At 35.3% G+C, this 21,474-nt stretch overlaps 3 protein-coding genes across 6 annotated transcripts; 1 reads left to right on the top strand and 2 right to left on the bottom strand.

Moving 5' to 3' along the window:
- Positions 1–1,272: 1,272 nt before the first annotated feature.
- On the bottom strand, positions 1,273–9,640 carry LOC130721920 (protein argonaute 12-like). 3 transcript variants are annotated; one of them, XM_057572506.1, is made up of 13 exons: positions 6,015–6,138; positions 5,819–5,940; positions 5,622–5,744; positions 5,443–5,543; positions 4,191–4,253; positions 4,040–4,103; positions 3,726–3,846; positions 3,553–3,629; positions 3,374–3,471; positions 3,111–3,288; positions 2,860–2,977; positions 2,545–2,711; positions 1,273–1,466 (listed from the first exon to the last, which is right to left on the bottom strand). In XM_057572506.1, exons 2-10 carry the CDS (start codon positions 5,900–5,902, stop codon positions 3,141–3,143), a joined length of 879 nt encoding a protein of 292 aa, XP_057428489.1. In that variant the 5' UTR covers positions 5,903–5,940; positions 6,015–6,138; the 3' UTR covers positions 1,273–1,466; positions 2,545–2,711; positions 2,860–2,977; positions 3,111–3,140. The 3 variants fall into 3 exon arrangements, with proteins under 3 accessions (XP_057428489.1, XP_057428490.1, XP_057428488.1); XM_057572507.1 differs by lacking the exon at positions 1,273–1,466 and having other exon boundaries at positions 1,493–2,711; positions 2,860–2,973; XM_057572505.1 differs by lacking the exons at positions 1,273–1,466; positions 2,545–2,711; positions 2,860–2,977; ... (5 more) ...; positions 4,191–4,253; positions 5,443–5,543 and adding exons at positions 6,237–6,356; positions 6,909–6,980; positions 7,059–7,169; ... (3 more) ...; positions 8,047–8,132; positions 9,114–9,640 and having other exon boundaries at positions 5,733–5,744; positions 6,015–6,155.
- Positions 9,641–11,070: 1,430 nt separating this feature from the next.
- LOC130723317 (clathrin light chain 1-like) lies at positions 11,071–14,577 on the top strand. The gene is made up of 3 exons (XM_057574314.1): positions 11,071–11,542; positions 13,576–13,729; positions 13,822–14,577. Exons 1-3 carry the CDS (start codon positions 11,166–11,168, stop codon positions 14,251–14,253), a joined length of 963 nt encoding a protein of 320 aa, XP_057430297.1. The 5' UTR covers positions 11,071–11,165; the 3' UTR covers positions 14,254–14,577.
- Positions 14,578–15,694: 1,117 nt separating this feature from the next.
- LOC130726404 (putative serine/threonine-protein kinase) lies at positions 15,695–19,413 on the bottom strand. Of its 2 annotated transcripts, none has more exons than XM_057577658.1 (7): positions 19,264–19,413; positions 18,709–18,817; positions 18,329–18,441; positions 17,932–18,142; positions 17,576–17,813; positions 16,747–16,897; positions 15,695–16,253 (listed from the first exon to the last, which is right to left on the bottom strand). In XM_057577658.1, exons 2-7 carry the CDS (start codon positions 18,782–18,784, stop codon positions 15,939–15,941), a joined length of 1,104 nt encoding a protein of 367 aa, XP_057433641.1. In that variant the 5' UTR covers positions 18,785–18,817; positions 19,264–19,413; the 3' UTR covers positions 15,695–15,938. The 2 variants fall into 2 exon arrangements, with proteins under 2 accessions (XP_057433641.1, XP_057433642.1); XM_057577659.1 differs by having other exon boundaries at positions 19,130–19,269.
- Between the last annotated feature and the right edge of the window lie 2,061 nt (positions 19,414–21,474).

Below are 21,474 nucleotides of genomic sequence, written 5' to 3'. Positions count from 1 at the left end.
AATTGAACTGAAAATATTATTCATTGAAAGGTGAAGATTACAAGAGTTTATCTCAGTATTTATACTGTGAGAGAGACTTGCATAGCAAGCTACCTAAACTAACTATAGTTAACAGTTAGGCTAACCATAGTTAGTAACTAACCGTAACTGACTCATAACAAACTCAACTGACTAACAAACTTAACCAGCTTGTAACTAACAGTTACAATGTATATAGCAAAGCATAATTGCTTTATACTCTAATAGAGAGAGCAAGCTGGCCCTCGTGACGCGCGGTGGCTGGCCTATGCGGAGGCCGTCGACGGCGAAAAGAATCTCGTCGAGGTGCTCCATCATCTGTCCGAATTCCTGCGTCGACACCTTCGCCCTCTTGTGGGAGGAGAAGAGCTCGCCTTCGTCGGCGAAGGTCGTCGGAATGTGGCTGGCGTGGCGGCGAGTGATCATTTCGCCTGGTTCTTGAAGGAGAAAGAAGACCGGAACTTCGGTGTCTTCGTTCGTTGCAGAGGTTTCTCTGTGAGAAAATTCAAATACAAAATTATCAATTTCAATAGGAATAAAAATAAGTTTAATTTGAAACAATTTATATAAGTACACAAGTAAATGGTGATTTTGATATATGAAAAACATAAGAAATAATCAAATTTGATATTTTTGTCTATAGAAGATTAAAAAATTGCAATTAAGTGTTTTTTTTTTACAAGAGGAAAAAGAAACAAGAGGAAAACTAGCTACTCAAAGTGTCAAGATACAAAGACGTAAAAGAAGGATGTTGTTTTCAGATGCGTCGAGGAGCGTATCACGAGCCGCTTGATTCGCAATACAATCAACAATGTTATTATCCCTTTCAAAAAAATAAAAAATGTTAGTATCGTGCCTTACCGCATGAACAACATACATATTTCACTTCCAATGAAGCATGTGCCTCGCCTTGGTAATTGTCTCCCTATCTCAGAAGATTCTAGTGTGAGCCAGAGGGAGACTAAAGTCAACAATTTTCATCTTCATTTTACTAGATTGGTCACATTTTTAGTTTTGAGTGGCTAGTTCAACAATTATTGAATGAAAATAACAATCTTCATCTTTTATGCTTAAAACAAGTAATATATCCATCCCTCTTTAAGTTTAAGCGAACCGTTTACCCCTAAATTCACCAAAAATTGATAAGAGATAAATAATGTAATCGATGATTCGATGCCCTCAAATAAAGAGGGGGAAATGTTTTTCTCGAGGGTATTTTTTTTTTGTCAAAGGTATTTGATTGATAACCAAACACTGAGCTGGGCCAGGCCCAAAACTCGAGGGTATGAATTCTCTTATATGTTTGATTACAATTGGGCCTGAGGCCTTTTCGGAATGAATATCTTTACTTCCATAAAAATCTACAAATTTTCAGACAATGACTTCAAGAGACTCTAATTCCACTGAATGCTTGATGGAATCCTTACCATAAAAGATGAAAAACATACCTACAATGACGAAGGGAGAGCAGGAACAAAGAATGAGACTAAATTGTGAGAAAAAAGTGAGGTAGAAAATGGGAACAAAAAAAAGGACAACACAGATGAGGTTTTAAGTTTAACTGCATGAGCATCATATTATTATATATTTTGAACTGTTGTTAGGATTTTGGACCTAATTGAAAACTCCCACCCAAGCTGCCATTATCAATTAATTCCATAGCTCTGTTAGATAAATAATCTATAAAATAACCAACAGTAGACAGAATGAGAAATTATTAAAACCTGTGAAAAGTGAAAGTTGTCGTTGAAACCCCTCTTCCAATGTTTAGTTTTAGATACATGCAACTTATTCAAGCTTGTATATTAGCTTCTAAAATTTCTCATGCAACTAAAAATTTCCTGAAAAATGAGGGTTGTATATTCACCAATGAACCTAGCATGCTTGCAAATATAACTTAATAAAATCATTCTCGTGATCATAAATAGTGTTGAGTTCATGATGATCTCCTTGAGATAGAAAACACATGACAGGATACCCACCTGAGAAAGCTAGGATAAGTTTGGCTCATCAATGCTAATCTCACCATAGGAGAAAGTAATGATAACAGCAGCCAAGAAAAACATGCTTCAACTTATAAAACCTTTTGTTGATGGAAAGCACTCTGTCATTCTTAGAAGATAAGGTTAACATGCATTTCGACTGAACAGATTAAACTTGTTTATCTGCTTTTGTCCTGGTGTTTAAAACGATAGAAACTTCACTGATGCCTAAAATATTTTTTATTCCACTAAACATATAAGAACCTATTAAACAAATTAAGTTGGTAGAAAGTACTGTGTCTGCAACAACATGATCAAAAGGAACATAAACATGAAGTCCATTTCTACCCCAATGACAATAAAGGTATCAATTTGTAACTCTTAATAGCATAACTGATAGATCAAATACTTCTATACTAAAAAGTCTACAAAAGTAGGCAAGAAAAAGCATAGGATAAGCAGACCCGAATTGTTTCCTTTTAGTAATATATTAAGTGTTCAGGTGAAATAAATAACACAAGTGATCACCATCAGTGACACTCACACGATCGATGCACCCAACTAGCATGGATGTTCCTCTGAGTCTCTCCATTGTCCTAGAACCTTCTTCAAGTCTAGCTGAAGTACCTTGACCGAAAGAGGATGTAATTGTTGCAGTAGAAGAACTTGGTGTGGGTGGAATTACCCGCTGGGCACTTTAGAACATAGCCCCTGGTATAGCGAGGAAAAAGCCAACAATATATAAATATTTAGCCTTTTCAACTATTTATACAAAAAATCACAATGAAGAATTTTCAATCATCTAGATTATTCAGATATAATGAGATAAAAATAAGCCATGAATAGATCAACAAGGTACCTAATGCCCAATTTTCTGGTCTCCTTAAATGCTCAGACTTATGGTAAGAACCAGAACCCCTACTTGCACGCCGATGAGCAACATGTGTGACAACGGGAATAACATCTGAAGAGTCTATCTTCCTCATCATGAATATTACAAAAATTAATCAATTTAATACATATAAAGAGATAGACAGACACTAAATTCAAATAAGGTAAACTTGAAAGAGTTTAAAATTGAGAGGATACTAATCTTGAATGAACGCTTACCAAATATTGTGTAGATTCATGTTCTATGTCTTAGACATAGAACATGAATTTTTTTATGTTTTCCTTAACTTTCGGCAAGCTCAGCCCTCCATCAGCATACTTCCGAGCTCTATAAGCTGCATGGTGTGCATAATACACCGGAGGAACTACTGAAACTGATTCAGGACACCTTGCATACCTGTAAAATAGTAGATTTAAAAAACGTGACTTGTAAATTTAAAATGAAAGATAGTTTTTAAGGGTATAATTTTAAATACACTTACGTGTGACATAATCCATAAACTAATTGTTGTATTTCGTCTGAGGTGAAATTATTTTCATCTAACAGCACAGTATAGCGCATAGGCCAGCTCTTAGTTCCCTGCAATATTAAATTAAATCTGTCAATTGGGATCGTTCAAAATTTAAAGACTAGTCTGACATAAATCATTACAAACAGTACCGGTATCCCGTCATGACTTTTCAAATAGAAGTGATAATGTGAAGAGTGACATATCGTCTTGTCGTCTACTACCGTTCCTATGAAATAATTACAAATTTTGTTAAATCATGCAAAAACATTAATGCCAGTTGAATATTAAAAGAAATCAAATTTAAAAGAAACATTATTTTCACCTGTCAATATATCTCCACTCCCATCAGCATTTTCAGTAGGGAAAAATCTGGCATGATGTCTTTTATGGACAATCACAAATGTTAAAGGAGGCTGATAACCCTCCTCAATTGATTCACAAGCCTAAAGAGAAAGTCGTCTGTTAGGAGCATCTTTTTTTGTTCACCTATAATTTTCACTTACACACACCAGTTTAATAATAAATAAAGTTTGTTTTAACCCTCCTTCAATGGTCATGTTTGTTGTGTTCACGATGTTTGTGTGGCTGTTAAAAATTGTCTCACCCTCAATTGAAAAGGGATCATCAATGTCATACCTTTCTTATATTTGGCACCTCATGCTGCAAAACGTCACAAAACTGGGTGCCAGCAACTCCATCTCTGTTAAACACAAATGAATATTGAAAAAAAAGACACATATTAGAAACAACAGATAACACAAAAAAGGTACCATTAAAAAAAACCAACCTGAAAAATATTATCCTCTTAGGTAGCTGACTATTTGTTTCACGAAAAGCTTGGATCAATTCGCTGAAAAAAATGTGAGAAAGATCAATCACATACCTACGAAAATACAAATAAAAACCTAATAGAGAGAGAGCAATTTGCTCAAGTGAATGGAATGCTACATGGAAACATATGCTAAGAGCGCTGAGAACATCAATAAATAAGCTTCAGCTTTTCAATGAAATAGCAAAGAGATTAACACACAAGAGCTTTTCCTCCAAAGCCTTCCATTCATTCAACAAACTTAACTTTTCATAGTTTCATAGACTCTCAAATAATGTATAAAATTAAAATGAGTATCAACCTGTGTCAATTAGCAGTAAAATGTGGGTGTTAGGAATGAACCTCATTTTAATAAGGTCTATGAGAGAAGAAATAAGAGAGTAACAGGGGATTCTAGCTTGTAAATAGAGAGGGGTTAGTTGAAACATATTTTGTTAGTCTGTTAACTGCTTATTATCAAATTAGTTAGGCTATAAATAGTAGAGATTACTTTAGAGAAAGGAATCCTGGATTTAGAATAATATTGGAGTACCCTGAGTTACTAGAATTACTCAGCCCTAATGGTACCTTCTCTCCAATTATCTGGTTCTATCCTACACTGGAAAGACTGGGAAATTAGGGATTTCTGAAATTCGGATTTCTTTATTGGTGCCAGACTGCCAGTGTCTAACAACGCCCAATACACTCAGTATTAAATTTGGTTTTAGCTAATAACTAATCCAACCATTCAATAAACTTTACTTGACCATCATTTGACCGAAATAAGATAAAAGATTTCTTGAATTTTTTTTCTTGAACAAAAAAACTTGTGCGAAGATATAGGTCCAGTACTTCAATTGAAAAATAATTCAAATTTTAAAAGGTGTTAGACAACTTGCTAATTAAGTAAATATTAATAATAATAATAATAATACCAATAATAATAAAAGTGTATAAACAAACATGCCAAAAGAAATCAAGGATAAAACAAAAGGATTATCACATGAAACTTGCACTTCCCAATTCAATAAGTATGATTAATGCATAGAATATCACATGGAACTTGCACTAGTTCAATCCAATAAGTATTGGTTAATGCAATAAATATTTTAAGAGATTGTGCAAGATAACTTTTTCCCTTTGGATATATATATAGTTTTCCTTTCCAAAAAAAAATTATGTTTTCAATATTTTTTAAACCTAATTCATCTTATTTTCAATAAAACCTTGCCTGTACATGCTATGATCAGTAAGGATTTCTTGTCCATGATTCTGGAGAGCCATGGCACATTTATAACTTGCAACCGAAGGCCAGTCCATTGATGCCACAACCTACATCAGCAAGTATTCAGTGTTACAATCTAAGGAATAAAAAAACTGAAAATAAGCCTTCAAAATGAGAAAACTCACCGCAGCTATAGAAGGACTTGAATCATCCCCTTGTTCTGGATGTGTGACATCCGCACCAAAAATTATGGTAGGAATATCTGTTACTTTGCAAATTTCCCTTAAAACAAAATTGATCCCGCCAACCTATATAAAGGATAATAAAAATTCTCAAATTTAGAAGCTGGTAATAAATTCAGATAAGTCATTCGTACTTGTACCTTAACATTGATCTTGAGGGCGAGACTTTGAAGAAAGTCCTTAGAACATTTTTTGACTTTTTCAGGCTTGCAACACTGGGTCATAATGCCTATTTGCGTTTCACAAATTAGCTTTATTTCTCCTGCCAGAAACAAAAATTAACAAGTTGAAACTTATACTAATTTTGTTAACTTCGAAAATGAGAAAATCACTTACCATATATATATTCTTGACCTCTGGTAAAATTATCAAAAGCAATTGTAATCTTCCTTCTTGCTTGTGTATCTCGTCAATCTCTTTTCTTAACTTTGCAGATTCTGCCGACTTCATAGGAATTACAGGGGTTGAGTTGAAAACCTATAAAACATTGAAAGTTGTAAGCAAAAGATAACCATGCATGGTCCAAAACAATAAAGCAAGCCAACAATAACATCATACCATTCCCATGGCCGTGCAGATGTCACCCAATTTTGCACAAAAACCAGCTACACAGTCTGTTCCCAATTTTGAAAAATTGAGACAGCCCCATCGTGTCAGATTACCACCATTTTCCATTTTCTACATAACAAAAGATTGTTTCAGCAAAATTGGAATACCATATTGTCAATGAAACAAAAAAAAATTTGTGACAAAAGAGTGCAAAGCCCATAGAACACCAGCAGCTAAATAGCTACTCTTCTAGGGATGGAAGCTCTCGAAAAATTAAAGAAAAACCTATCTCTACAACTTAGTTGTAACTCCTGTAAAATATGCAAACCCATAGGCAGATCCTGTCCAAAATCTTACAGAAAGTTCATTACCAATCTTCCACCTAATGACTTTACACACATCATTCCACACAGCTTTTACCCCTCTCCAAATCACAGAAGATTGTTGCCTGAACAAAATTACTCCTAATCATTCAACGCATATACTTAAATTTATCATATAGCCGCACATCCATATATTATTTTCCTAAGTTAAAAAGTTATAAATTATCATTATAACACATGATTAGTTTGCACCTTGTTAACTTGCAACCTAATCATAAATCCACCCACAATCTACTACATAAAGAGACCACAACAATATTTTAAAATCACTCAGTAAAAGATGCATTCACAATCTCACCATTTTACTTAGATTCAACTGACCCATCGGTGGTGTATCTCTTGCTTTTGTGTCTGGATCGTGAGATTTCAGCTGCAGTAAGAAACGAAAAAGTCAAATAAAATACTTTAATATAAAATAATTAGCCTAAACGTATAAGTTTATGTGTACCTTTGGGGATGGCAAAACACGGGCCTCAATTGCGGTAGGATCCTCATCTACTTGCATGTTGGAATGTTGTACAAGTTTATAATCCTTGAACTTCTTCCTCCTTTTGACAATCTGCGACGTAATAAATTGTCAATAATGAAAAAAATTACACCTAATAATACACTACTGATTACAATCGTACCTTTTTTATATCTCCCTCCCTATCGCAAGGGGTCTTAATGGCTTCCCTAACAATTTTACAAAACTGCCATGAAAGGAAAAAGTTAAAATCAAAGAAAAAATTTCATGCAAGCAAAATAAATATTATTACAATAATACCTCCATTGGGAAATACGTGGGCTTTTTTTCACTTCCCACTCGAATAGCAGGTAAGTGTTTGTATTCCAATTTAACCTTGTATTTTCCTTCCCAGTATTCACAAACAGATAATGTTTTATCAAGAAGTGTGAACCTAAAAAATAGAAAAATTACAAAAGTTAACTAATATCAAAGATAAGACACTTGAAGTTAAATATAACTTACTTACATTAATTTGTTCACTTCTCTTATTGAAACACCACCAATGGTATACCGTATTTCAGGGTGACCTTGGATGGAAACTTCAAATTCCAAGCCAGTCAGTGTTTTGTTTACCTGAGTTTAAAAGAGAAAAGACAACTGATTTGTTAGAAAACTATGCTAGAGAGAAAAACTGTATTGTATTGTTTAAAGTGGCATAACATAGGGAAAAATAAATAGACTGTATCCTAAGCTTCTCTCAGAAGCTTGTGCTAATTAACTATGTTCTAACTTCTAACCGACAACAGATAAGATAACAGAATGCATTAGAAACTCATAACATTATACAGCAGGAAGCATGTGCAATAATTACTATATCACTCTTAACACATAAAACATATGAACAAAGTAAAGAAATTCATTCATGTCTTCTGCTCTTGATCATGAAATCCTAGCAATGTTTAAACTACCGATCTAGTAGTACACATACCTTAACACGATCTTCATCTGACACAGAAAGTGAACAATCTATCCCACATTGTTGAGAAATATAGTCTATGATAGAAACTGGGACATCTACAGTGAAATTAAACCACTTCATTAGCATTATCTATTTCAGTTAGATTAGCTGTAGCTAGTTTTTCGTTATTGTTGAATTAGTTGAGTTAGTTACCAACTTATGTATATAAATACTCTTACATTCAATGAATAAACGAACTTTCAATTCATTCTGCTATTATGGTTTCAATCAAAATTACCTATATCCTACTGGCTACTACTGGTCATATGCCTTGTCTCATGCAGCCCATTTAATCAATGTTCTCCCTTCCAAAACTCTGGATTACAAGTCACCATACTTTATTATTCATAACAAGATTCCTACCATTACTAATCTCAGTTTGTGGATCCCTTTGTTATGCTTCTACTCTGACTGCACAAAGAACAAAATTTGATCCTAGAGCTAGACAGTGTGCAGTTTTAGGTTTTAAAGAGGGGGTCAAGGGTTATGTTTTGCTTGATCTTCAGTCTAAAGAAGTGTTTTTATCTAGACATGTGATTTTCTATGGGAAGATATTCCCTTTCTCTGATAATGCATATATCCCACATTCCCATACTTCATCTTCTGTTCCTTTATCAACATCTTCTGAGATACAACAAACACCTTTAGATGATCCACCTGATCCAGTTTTACCAGTTTTCCAACCACAACCTATTATTTCTCCTGCAAATACATAAACACAAATAGATCCTTCTTCTTCTTCTATAACTATACCACCAACTACAACCATATCTGCTACACCACTACCTCCACCACCAACCAGAATCTCCAACAGAGAAAAGAAAAAACCTACATACTTAAAGGATTTTCACTGTAACTCTGTTAGCTCTAATCTCATTGCTACTTCATCCTCAGGTACATCTCATCCTTTATCTCTTTTTCTCACTTGTGATAACATTTCCAATTTTCCATACCATATAAAGCCTATGTTTTCTCCATCTCACAAGAAACAGAACCAAAAACCTACAATCAAACAGTAAAGCAGTATGGAATGTAACCTGTGTTGAGAGAGAGGTCCATCTGAGTTGGCGCGGACGGCAATGACTCGGTAGAAACAGGTGGAGAAGGCGAGGAAGATGCATGACCACGCTCGGGGGCTGACGGAGGAGGAGAAGACGGCGGAGGTGCCTGGCCACGGTCTGATGAAGAATGAAAAATAGGATGTGAAGGGAGCCTCGGTGGTCGGAAACCGCCACGCCGACGGCTTATGGAAGGAGGAGGGAGCGGCGGTTCACGTGCACGACCGCGGCGGACTGAGGAAGGACGGTGGTGAAGTTGAGTTTGCCGATGCGACATTGTGATTTGCGACGGTAGGGAGTTGATCGGAAGAAAAAGAAGTTGGAGAGTGAGGAGCGACGGTTAGACTCAGTGAGGTAGGTAGGGTTGAATTGGCGTGAGTTTCTTCTCTGAGCATTAATAATTGCTCCATGGTCGTCATCAAAGATGCTTTCTGCAGCAAAATGTAATCAATGTACTCTACTCTCAAAGAAGAAGAAGAAGCAAAAAAAACAGAGCACACACAGGTGGTTTCAGAGGTCAATTTTCTACCATTTTTAGTCATTTACCTCTACTGTCTAAAACGCACGCCGTTTTGCTACATAGTTTCCTCATGAAAAAAATCATCAATTCACTTAACAAATTATCAATTCCTTGAATAATTAATTAAACAAGTAGCATTAAACTTAAGTGTTATTTGACTATTGAACTAACCCTATTTCTAGACCTAGATTCAACAGATGAGATTACCTATTCAGGGTTCGAGCAGTTAGCTCCCACTAATTTATCAAATCCAATATCAAGTTTTAGTTGATTAATCTAAAACTAGCATTATGTAAAATATAACCCATTGAAATCATTACATATAACATGAATTTATACACAAAAATCATGAATACATAGAAGTTAAACGATTACATCTAATCCCAACACAAAAACGTTTAACAATCCATTTCCATGGGAGCTTTAAAGTTTACAAGGGTTGAAGACAAGAAAAAAGATGATATGTGTCGTCGGCGGCGTGTTCCGAGCTCGATAGAGGGTGGAAAAAGCTCTTAATCTCTCTATCTCTCTTTCTTTTCTCCAGATTTCTACCCTTATCCAAGTGTTGCCCTGTTTTGTGGCTAAAACCGTGTTTTATAAAGTTGCAGATTACGACACTAATTAGCACCCCATTACGAGAGCTTAGCGCCCAGTTTCTTCATACTGAGGGATTGTGCACCGCCTTAGGGTGCTTAGCGCCCTGTTTCTTCAAAATGAAGAATTCTTCAACCGACTTAGTGCTTATTGCCCTAGAACACATGCTAAGCATGATTTCAGGCAGCAAGCACGACTTCTTGATACTATAAAGTTCGTGAGTGAGATTCTTCAAGGGCTAAGTGAATTTCTTCATTCATAAGCTTCTTTTTTCATCCAGATCATGCACTTTCCTCCTAAAATCTTCAACCTACAACTTAAATTGAGATGAAATCATGCATCAATACATTCTAACTTAAATATCACATTTCTACAAATTCTAATTAAAAGAGAGCTAACTTGCAAGATATTTCTCATATTTACAATCGATAAGTGCCTAAAAATTAAAAAAAAAAAAAGAATGATAGAAAACATAATGAATTTGACACTTATCACCCGAGATAAGAGTTATTTGTAATTGTGATTAACTTGAATGTTGGACTATTAATGCATTGATTGAGTATTTGAGGTTAAAATGTTGACTATTTTACTTTCAACCGATACTTTCACTTAGCTAAAAAATTAGTAAGCAAATAATTAGTTTTGACACGGTTGTGTAATCGAAATTAACTCATATGTAATTAGAATGTATATGAATATAGGATTAGGTCACAAAATCATTTCATTGATCAATAATTTTAGTATTTTGTTTAATTTTCTGATTTCTCGAATTTTCATTTGAACTCAACCTTGAAGTATTTAAAAAGTCAAAGAAAGTGTTAGCGGTGTTCAACTTCCGTCCAAGCAAAGCAAAGCGATCAATCACACACTGTACGCATTTGCATTTCACCGATTTCTAGAGAGAGAAACCCGCAAACATGTCTTCTTCCTTCGATGCCTTCACCGACGACTTGAACAACGTCAACTCTTCTTCAACTGATCACTTCACCGCCGCCGATCAGGACGATACCTACTCCGGCTACGGCGGTTTCTCCTCCTTCTCCGGCGGATTCACTGACGGCGATGTCGCTGTTGATCACTCCGCTGCGGCGTCACCGGAGATCTACGGCTTCACTGATCCGAGTCCTGATTACTCCCAGTCTCCCTTCGAATCGGTCACAGTTGAGAACGGGAATGAAAACGGAAACGGAAACGGATATGGTGATGAAGGTGTGTTTGTCTCCGATGGTCCAGTGCTTCCGCCGCCTGGTGATATGGAGCCGGAAGAAGGTTACGCTCTTCGCGAGTGGCGCCGGTGAGTTGTTGAAGCTTCTCTTTTGTTTTGTGAATTTGTCGGATCTCGTTTGATCCTGCTTAGATCTGTGATTCTGCTTATTTTTTCTGTAATCCAGCACTGTGTTTCTTGATGTTACTTGTTAGCTGTTAGTATTAGGAATCAGAAAGCTTGATCTTATGCTTAGGAAGAAGATACGAATTGGTGAACTTTGCGATTTCACTTGAAGTAGTTCGTTGAGCTGTAGTAAGATATGAAGATGTGATTTCTCTTTGAGATTTAGTAGAATTGTATGTTAGGCAGGAATTGATTTATGTCCACAATTCCTCAGAATATGTTTAGATGGAGGGAGTTTGGAGGGTAATGAGGGTGGGGTATGATTATTTTGACTGGGATTCTCTATCTCAAGGGAGATCTATGAAGTCTAGATGATTCTAAATTGTTCGAGTATGTGTTGTACCGGTATGCCCGTATGAAACACGACTTAAATATAAATGGGATGCAATTACAAATCACAAAAGCTTGCATTAAAGCTTCTTTTACACTCTGTCATGTTGTGAGAGAAATTGTAGTGTATACCCCTCTATTCATTCTTTGAAGAGAAACAAAATGGATCGAACATGAGTGGAGAGTTTAGTTTATGTGCATTCTGACCTTTTACTTATGTCTAGGAAAGGATGGGTATGCTAAAGGAGATACAAGGATGTGGGGTATTAATGGACATGAAAATGATACGATTAGTATTAGATTGTTGATAGTAGGGACTAGGGAGTTGCACAGAGCCAAGAATTCTTTGAATAGGATTAATGATGTTTTTCTGTGGCATTCTAATGTTGGTTGGGGAAAATATGTTATTCTGGTGACATGTTTAGAGGGGGAAGATTATATTTTGATATGAATTAGGGAAAGATATTAAGTGTCATTTTGTAAATCGTGTCATCATCTACTAACATGTTTATTGATCACAAATATGAATGTCTTTTTACGAATATTATTCATTTATGCAATGTGTGTGTGTGGGTGTGTCTGGTAATGTATATAGTAGAAGAATATAGTCGTTGTTACCCCTTTCCCTTAGGATTGGGATTCTTTTACTCAAGGTTTATTGGATTTTATATCTCTTTCCTGTTAAACACTTAACCTTGGATCAGGAAAGCAATTTACAGTGAACTAGGTTGTTATAAATCTTACCAAGGATTGGACAATCTGGTTATGCAAATATGCAAATTTATCGAGCTTAATAAAACTAAAAAGTAAATTAAGTCTTGTAAACCTATGCTATCATATCATACAATCTGATCTTCATGCCTCTCAAACATATTCCCTAAATTTTGTTTATGCTTGCCCTGAATAATCTGTTTGTTCTACATTTTCTTAGAGAAAATTGAATTTTACCTGATTTATATGTTTTTACAATGTTCTTGTGTCCCTTATAATTGCAGCACTTTACCCTACTATTTGTTGCCAATTTCGACCATAATGCCAGTCATTTGATATGGAATTATAAATTGTATTGTATTTGCAATTTCAAATGCTGATAAACTGTTCTAGGCTTTAAAGAATACAAATTTGTGCTGTTTTGAATCTTTGTATACTGCATAATCGAGCATCCATGTAGTTTAGCAATCCAGAAATTAGGATTCTAATTTTATATGAAATATTTTTGTTAGTTGTAAGGTGCATGACCTGAACAACATCTGTTATCTTTTTTCGGAGCCTAGATAAAGTATTTCATGTTATATATATATATAATTATATACATATAAACACACACACACACACACAAAGGTACCACTTAAAAAATAGGCGATGTGACATTAATAGTGTTGATAAATGATGACTCATAAATTTTATAAAAAAAGAGATTCAATGCTCTGCTTATCTAAAACCTCTGTTAGTATTGTAATCAAAGGCAAATTTATTCTCAAACGTAATGGAAGAACAATCATTTTCTTGATTTCTGATATTAGGCCAATAAAGATTTAATTGATCTATTGCAAGTTTGTTGAACTATATGGTCACAAAAAATTGAATGTTTGGCTTTCCTTATATAGTCAAAATGCCATCTTACTAGAGGAGAAGGAGAAAAGAGAAAAAGAAATGCGATTGAAGATTATTGAGGAAGCTGAGGAGTACAAGGTTGCTTTCTATGAGAAAAGGAAGCTAAATGTTGAGACTAACAAGGTTCAAAATAGAGAAAGGGAGCAGGTAACTCTTTTTAACTGCATATGCCTTTTTAGCTTGTTGTATTTTGTCCTGCTCTTGTAAGTGTAGATGATCAAATTTGTTTTGTGGAGCAGTTATTCGTGGCTAATCAAGAGAAGTTTCACAAGGAGGCAGACAAAGCATATTGGAAAACAATTGCAGAGCTCATTCCTCGTGAGGTTCCCAGCATTGAAAAGAAGAGAGGCAAAAAGGATCAGGATAAGAAGCCATCGATTACGGTTGTCCAAGGCCCAAAGCCTGGCAAACCAACGGATCTTTCTAGGATGCGGCAAATACTGTTAAAGCTGAAACATACACCACCACCTCACATGATTCCTCCACCACCTGCTCCTGCTAAAGACGCCAAAGATGCCAAAGACACTAAGGATGGAAAAGAAACAGCGTCCAAAGCAACTGGATCTGCAGCAGAAGTTGCATCAGAACCAAAGGATGCTGCTACTTCTAACGGCACTGCAGATGAACCCCAGAAAGAAGTCCCTGCCACCGAAGAGCAGCCTGCTGCATAGTTTTGGTTATCATACTTGAGTTTCCTATTGATCTTTCTTCTGCTATCCCTTTTTTCACCTGCGGTCTTTAATGAGTCTTTTAGTCCTACTATTAGTTTCTAATGTTTATTGCTTGCATTTTATTACCAGCATCAAGGTTTTTAATCAATTAAATCTATTCTTGGCTATTATGACTTGGAGATTCAATGATACTGGGTTTAAATACACCCTTTTAGACAAAGAGTGTCTTCTCTGTTAACACCACCCCCACCCCCACAACAAAGACACTATGTATTGATTTTTTTTTTTATCTTATATTTGCTAATTCGGTATGATTTTTTCTCCCCTGGTTGTGGTCATCATTTTTGGTTGTTTTGGGTGTCTGGAGTTGCGGATTCATGTATGAATTATTAAATTCATGTTATTTGCCACATTGTTTTTTTATTAAATTGTTCTTGCAATTTCGACCAAGGGTGGGGGTGATGAATGTTAAAATTAAGTCTCCCTAATAATGCAATTTTTAGAAATCGAACCGGTTTTTTTTTTGTCAAAACAACTACTTTTCAACACTTTGACTGGTAGTCTGGTACGAGTGTTACCAGTCAGCCCAAGAAGTATCTACTGCAAGAGTATTGTAAAAAAAATTTCAGGGAGTTTTCAGTTAAAATTTTTTAAATACAATATTTTATGTTTTTTTTTTATATGTCAATGTTAGTTTGTTAATTGTTAGTAAATTAGTTCCTTCACCAGGATTCGAACCATGGTCATTCACTCTGCAAATCCCTTCATTTCCTTAGCTCACATGGTGGTGAGCTACCCTTCCCCCCCAAATACAATATTTTATGTAAAACGTGTTACTAAAATAAAGCTAAAATGGTGTTAAACTAAATTTCAAAATGATTTTAATCTAGTTTCCAGAATAAAAAAATTATTACAATTTTTTGTTTTAACAACGTATCACATTTCCATCCCTCCACATCCTTACATCTTTTTCTCTATCTATCAACACCCACCATTGCCTGGCCACTTGACACCTTCACTACCAATGTCGTTGCTAAGCACCCTCCGCCATCGCAACCTCTTCCTCTACCACCATGGTCTCAACCCATTAATTACCCTCCACCACCATTTACCTCTAGTTTCCAAAAGTTCAAGTTATGGGAGCACATTGCCCTGAATCTGTTGGACAGCCATGGCTTAAGTTTCATCACCTGTCCAAGCAGCTCATGTGTGAATAATATACACAATCAATTTTTACTTTTGTGCTTGCTATATTCAACTTTTCAAACTCCAAAATAGTTGATCGGGAGACAATGATACCGGCAGCTATCTCAAAAGTTTAACACATAGCCGTGAATAATATTATTGGATACAAACTTTACATGAAGAAGCATCACAAAGAATTTCAATGGATGAAAAAGAAAATGAATTTTACGTTATCTTTATGTTGGACAAATCTGTATCTATATATGATTTGATATTAAAGCAGACTCATCTCCTCAATTTCCAATCTTAACCACAGTCCACAAAACTAGTCTCAGAAAAATGGCAAATACATTTGTACTACTTTTAACTTGCACTAGCAAGAAATTGCTTGTATTCCACGTTATATTCTTTGAAAAGAAAAATGAAACAGAATAATAGAAGATAATCTATTTCATTTTGCAACTCTTCCACTCAAATTACATTAGGAATTATTTTAGGCATCACCGTGGGTTCACCATAGTAATGCTAACATGTCCATCTCTTATCTGACTAATTGAAGAGTCAGGGTATGATTTCTTTTGAGAAAATTGTATTGCATCCATGAAGAATCCTGGTGCTGTAAGCTCTTTCTCATTGAGCTGGATTTCCTTGGAGAGCATATCAACCACCTGAGTCATCAATGGCCTTCTGCTTGCTGCTGATTGAGTGCAGAAAAGTGCAACCTTCATGTACCTAGTCACCTCTTTCTCAGGATATTCTTTCATGTCTGGATCTACTAGCTCTAACAACTTACCCTCTTCATAAAGTTCCCAGGCCTGTTAGAGCAAACAATGATTATCATGATTTCCAGTCCAAAGTTTCACATTGAGAATAGCTGTCATATCTAGCAAACAAGAAAAACTTATAGCATGTTAGGATGAACTTATTTTTTCTCCAAGTCAATTTTGGCACCGAGAAGCTACTCACAGCATCTTCTAGCCTGAATTGATTATGACTTTAGAATCAATTTTAGTAGGATTTCCAAACATGCACTTAGCAATGCTTGGAATGAAACCAAGATGGATGAGAACTCTTGAAAGTGTTCTATCTCCCCACTTCCATTTTCCCCCATTTTCACTCTCATCTCAATTTGTTCCCAGACAAACTACAGGAGCATCAAGGCATCATAAAAGGACATGCAAAGATTTATAGGGTATTTAATATTAGGCATTCATAGGGTACTTAATATTAACTTGAAGACTTGCCAACATTAAAATGTACAATGTTGCAAATAACTCATCAATATAGGAAAGTGAGGCTTTTATGTACCCATTCCAAGAAGAGTTTATGTGACCCTGTCCTGTTTGTCCTCGCGCTGCTTGTGCCACTGATTATTTCAAGAATAAGAACCCCAAAGCTAAATACATCAGCCTTTTTAGTTAACTGGCCACCTAATGCATATTCTGGTGCTAAGTAACCACTGTAAAGATGCAAAAACAAAGCAGGGTAAAGTACTCATCAGTTTCATAGTCCAAGTATACATTGACCAATTTTTGAAATGTTAGTTAAAGACAACAAGTGGATATTTTAGAACATCCCTGTTGACCAAGCAAAAAGTTGGAACATACCTAATCCAGTAACTATAGGGGTTAAGACAACAAACTAAATAATGTTTGTTTAACAGACCTTGATGAAGAATATTAATGTGAAACATAAACTGAGTCAACTGACAACAACTTTTTCTGTATATAACTGGAGTCCAGAGAAGAAAATCCCAAAAGAATATTTAGATAGTGGATCCAAAGATAATAATGAATAATGATTAATCACATCAAAACATTCTTACAAACAATATGAAGGAACGGGAACCAGTGCATGTAAGTTCTTTAGGAGAAGGTCCAGATATGGTTTTGATTTATGTCTTCTTCAACACAACAATGTGGAATTTTCATATGCTACCTACTATACCTAGGTGAAATATGCTATCATACCTAGGTGATAAAAAATGACTGAACATGAAGTGTTACTACTCCCTATATATAACATCACAATAATTAATATTTTGCCCAGAGGACCTATGATAGCTATTAAAAAACAATTAAAGTATCAGAAATCTTCCAAAACTATGACAAAAGCAAAACACTGTAAGAATATATACCTTGTTCCAGCAATTCTTGTGCTAATGTGAGTGATGTCATCTGGAAATAATTTAGCCAACCCAAAATCACCTATTTTCGGTTTAAAGTCTCTGTCGAGTAGTACATTACTCGCTTTGATGTCTCTGTGCACAATATGCGGCACAAGCTCTTCATGGAGATAAGCAAGACCCTTAGCAGTATCAAGGCAAATAGCAGATCTTTTTTGCCAGTCTAGTTTGATATTTGTCTTCTTTGTGCCTACAAAAGGATGGAAAAGGGAAAGAAAGATTACATGTTTCATCCTGTCATCTATTCTATGTATGAATTTAATTGGTGACTTGATATGATAATTCACACCAAAGGATGACAAATTTACCAAGTAATGCACTATAAATGCTGCCATTTTCCATATACTGGTAGACTAGTGCGCGATTAGGTGCTTGAATGCAGAATCCAATCAATTTAACGAGGTTTGGATGTTTAACAGTTGACAAAGTTTTAATCTCAGTCAAAAATTCACGAACTCCCTGCTTTGATCCAACTGAAAGGGTCTTCACTGCTACCCTTCTTCCATCTTTCAAAGTTCCCTGGCAAAATTGGCATCATATACTCTTCCTCAGCTTAAGAGCAAACACATAAAATAGCCTCAAGAAAATAAAAATTTCACTAGATCTCTAGACAGATTTCTGATTTTATCAAATAGAAAATGATGGAAGGGTTTACTTCTTGATGCTAAAATAATATTGATGATCTTGTGTAAGCACATACAATACCTTGTAAACAGTACCAAAACCTCCCCGTCCTATCTTATTGCTCAAATGATAATTATCGGTTGCCAATCTCAATTCTTTATCAGAAAAAGGCCTAACATCAGCTAGAGGATATCCTGTGAAAGAAAAGAAAAATTCATAAAAAATATGAATTTAAATAGGAAGAAAATTGGAAAAATGGCAATTGAAAAGAAAGAATTCTAGGTAAAGATATTTCCAATTTAAGAACAATGAACCCCTCAACTGGTTAAAGATGTTCAAACAACACGGCTTGCCTGGAAAATCATTCAAACTAATAATCAAGCTATCCAATTTCATGCACAAACTTTCTGGCATGGTTGAAGGCCATAAAATATGAAAATAAGTAACCACCAGACCCTTACCATCAATTTCACTGGAAATATAAGAAGGACGTATTTCCTTCTTTGTAGATGAGGCTCCAAAGCAGGCACAAACCATAATGGTCCTAGTATTTTACTCCTGTACTGAAATCTGCATCATACAACAATCTAGCATAAGCTAAAAGCCATTTGTACATTATTATTACAAAGAATATTTATATAAGAGACATGAAGATTTGGACTTAGCAATGCAAAATAAGAAGGTTTGACCCTTTCCTCTATCCTGCCATAGTGGAAGCTTTTATAGCATCAAGTTGCACTTTTAGTATTTAAGAGAACATAAGATATCATGTGCAGGGATGGGCACTCATAATTATTAGTGTTTTCAGATCAAACATGATTTAAAAAAAAAGTTTCCCAAATGATGAAACCCCATTAACGGAATCTAATCTTATTTTGGTACCTAGTAATATAGATTAGAACTTCAAACACATATAGAGATCACAACAAAACAGCTACTGGAAATAAAGTAAGACATTAGGGGACATGAGGGGACAAGAAAGGTTGGTATTGGCTTTGAGATGGAGAAATGGCTACCTGGTTGATAAGACAATTCAGCTGGAAGCAGAGGTGTAATTGACTTTTAAGTTGAAGGCACAAACACAAATATGAAGTCCATGGAGTGTGGAAATATAGTTTGTTTCTTAGTGGTTGTATAACCGAATATAATTGACTTTTTTTTACATCCTTCACATGAGTAAATCATATTTAAGTCTTAAACATTTAAGTTTTCATGGGGCTAGTTTTTCAAATGTGTTTTTTTAGGAAAATATACAATACTTGAATCTGAGAGCTTGCATAACAATAATTAAATATACACAGTTGAACGTTTGAACCAACCACCATTAAATAAAACAAGACATCCATAAATACTAAGTCAACAGCCGGCTAGGCATTTTTTAAAATGCAGAAGAGGCTAGTGGGTTGTTGTTTACTCTTGGGTTGTTGTTTTGTGCTTGCTCAACTGTTGGATAAGAAGAGAACAAAGTCCAAAATAAAACTTGTTTACATTAAACTCTTATATTTCACTTTTTTTTGAAAAGGTATCCAGGGTTGGAATTGAAAATCAACTCGAAAGTGAATAGATTTCACTCAATAAATTATTTCCATACACACAGTTCAGAAATCAAATTTTAGATTAGATACTTAAGAATCTAATTATCTATCAACTTAGCTACACCTTTTTGTTTAATATTTCACATATTTAATCGTGATTACCTAATAACAATGTAACACGTGTATGATATATTGACTATTGAGTAAATAAATACTGATTGATAATTATGTTTTTGTGAAATGACTTGGGCAAAGTAATTTTATTTTGATATCTAATAACACTCTGTTCTTCTGTCTTTAACCTAATTAATTAAGTACCTCAAAAAAAAACCTGATTAATTAAGAAAAAATCGTGAAATTTTTCTTCAAATAATATTAGAATCATTATCAATTAATTGCAGGTTATTCTGGGTCTTAATTGGATAAACCCTACAAATGCACTTCGATTCTAACCTTGTTTGGTAGGAGAGAGTTAGGGAAGAGAGAAGTACGGGAGAAAGAGATAGAGAAGAGATTAGAAAACCATCCTTGTTTGGTGGAAGGGAAGAGAGAGATAGGGAGAGTTGCAGAGGTGGGTCCCATGCCTTTTTTCAATCTCCTCAAATTGAGAAGAGATGGGGAGCTAACGTGCTTTTAATTTTTTTTTGCCAGCTTTTTCACTTTACTGGCGGTTTCATGGTGCCAGCTAGCGTGCTTTTATTTTTTTGTCGGCTTTTGCACTTTACTGGCGGTTTTGAGGTGCCAGAAAAGTATCTTGAACCGCCAGAAATCATTTAATGTTGAATAAAATCATTTTTTAATATAAAAAGTAACTTTTTCTCTTCTCTCTCCCTTCTATCTCTATCATACCAAACAACCTATAAATCCACTCTATTTTTCACCCATTTCTCTCTACTCAACTTCTCTCTTCTCTACTCTCTCTTCCCTATCTCTCTCTTCTCTACCAAACAAAGCATAAGAGCGTTGGCTTCTTGATTCTCAGAACTGCAACTTCTCTCTGAATCTGAATCTGAATCCCCACCACTTTCTCCACCTCACTCAATCACTGTACACATTGTTTGGTAGGAGAGAGTTAGGGTAGAGAGAGATGAGAGGAAGAGAGATAGAGGGAGGATACCTTGTTTGGTGGGAGAGAGATTGAGGGGAGAGAGAGATTGAGGGTGGGAAAAACCCACTTTTTTATCTCTTCGCGTTTTGCGAAGAGATTCCCGTGGGGTGCTTTTTTTTTTATTCCGGTGCAGTTAGTGGCGGTTCCAAACCGCCACTATTATATTTTTTTGTCCTTTTCTTAGCATTAGTGGCGGTTCTGAACCGCCACTAAATGCATTCTGACACCTTTATAATAAAAAAATATTTTTTTAATCAAAAGTCAATTTTTCTCTTTCTTCCACCTCATTATTTTCCATCTCTCTCTCTCCTTTATCTCTATTATACCAAACAACCTCAAAATCTACTCTATTTCTCACCTATTTATCTCTACTCAAACTCTCTCTTCTCTACTCTCTCTTCTCTATCTCTCTCTACTCTACCAAACAGTAAGTCTTTCTCTCTTATACCTATCTCTGGTTCATTCATTCTTTCTTTCTCTGCATATATCTCTTTATCTTTCTACTTCATAAATTCCACCCTGGGAAGCACGGACACTTCAAAACAGAGGCGTGTCCGCGTGTCCGACACGCAGACGACACGGAC

The sequence above is a fragment of the Lotus japonicus genome, chromosome 6, assembly GCF_012489685.1.
Source record: "Lotus japonicus ecotype B-129 chromosome 6, LjGifu_v1.2".
NCBI lineage: Eukaryota > Viridiplantae > Streptophyta > Magnoliopsida > Fabales > Fabaceae > Lotus > Lotus japonicus.
The sequence above is the reverse complement of the archived record's forward strand: the minus strand, read 5'-3'. Positions and strand labels throughout refer to the sequence as shown.

Bases quoted from the DNA above. Each gene is read 5' to 3' on its own strand.
- LOC130721920 (XM_057572505.1), bottom strand. From the start codon at position 9,411: ATGTCGCATCGGCAAACTCAACTTCACCACCGTCCTTCCTCAGTCCGC. The intron at 7,692-8,046 runs GTATGTGTACTA...TTTTAAACTCAG, and splicing joins CAGATGAAGATCGTGTTAAG to GTAAACAAAACACTGACTGG. The intron at 6,981-7,058 runs GTACACATAAAC...TTCTTACTGCAG, and splicing joins GTGTTTTGCCATCCCCAAAG to CTGAAATCTCACGATCCAGA.
- LOC130723317 (XM_057574314.1), top strand. From the start codon at position 11,166: ATGTCTTCTTCCTTCGATGCCTTCACCGACGACTTGAACAACGTCAAC. The intron at 11,543-13,575 runs GTGAGTTGTTGA...TTCCTTATATAG, and splicing joins GCTCTTCGCGAGTGGCGCCG to TCAAAATGCCATCTTACTAG. The intron at 13,730-13,821 runs GTAACTCTTTTT...TTTGTGGAGCAG, and splicing joins AAAATAGAGAAAGGGAGCAG to TTATTCGTGGCTAATCAAGA.
- LOC130726404 (XM_057577658.1), bottom strand. From the start codon at position 18,784: ATGGTTTGTGCCTGCTTTGGAGCCTCATCTACAAAGAAGGAAATACGT. The intron at 18,143-18,328 runs GTATTGTATGTG...CAATTTTGCCAG, and splicing joins GTTTTGGTACTGTTTACAAG to GGAACTTTGAAAGATGGAAG. The intron at 16,254-16,746 runs GTACATAAAAGC...TTGCTCTAACAG, and splicing joins ATAAACTCTTCTTGGAATGG to GCCTGGGAACTTTATGAAGA.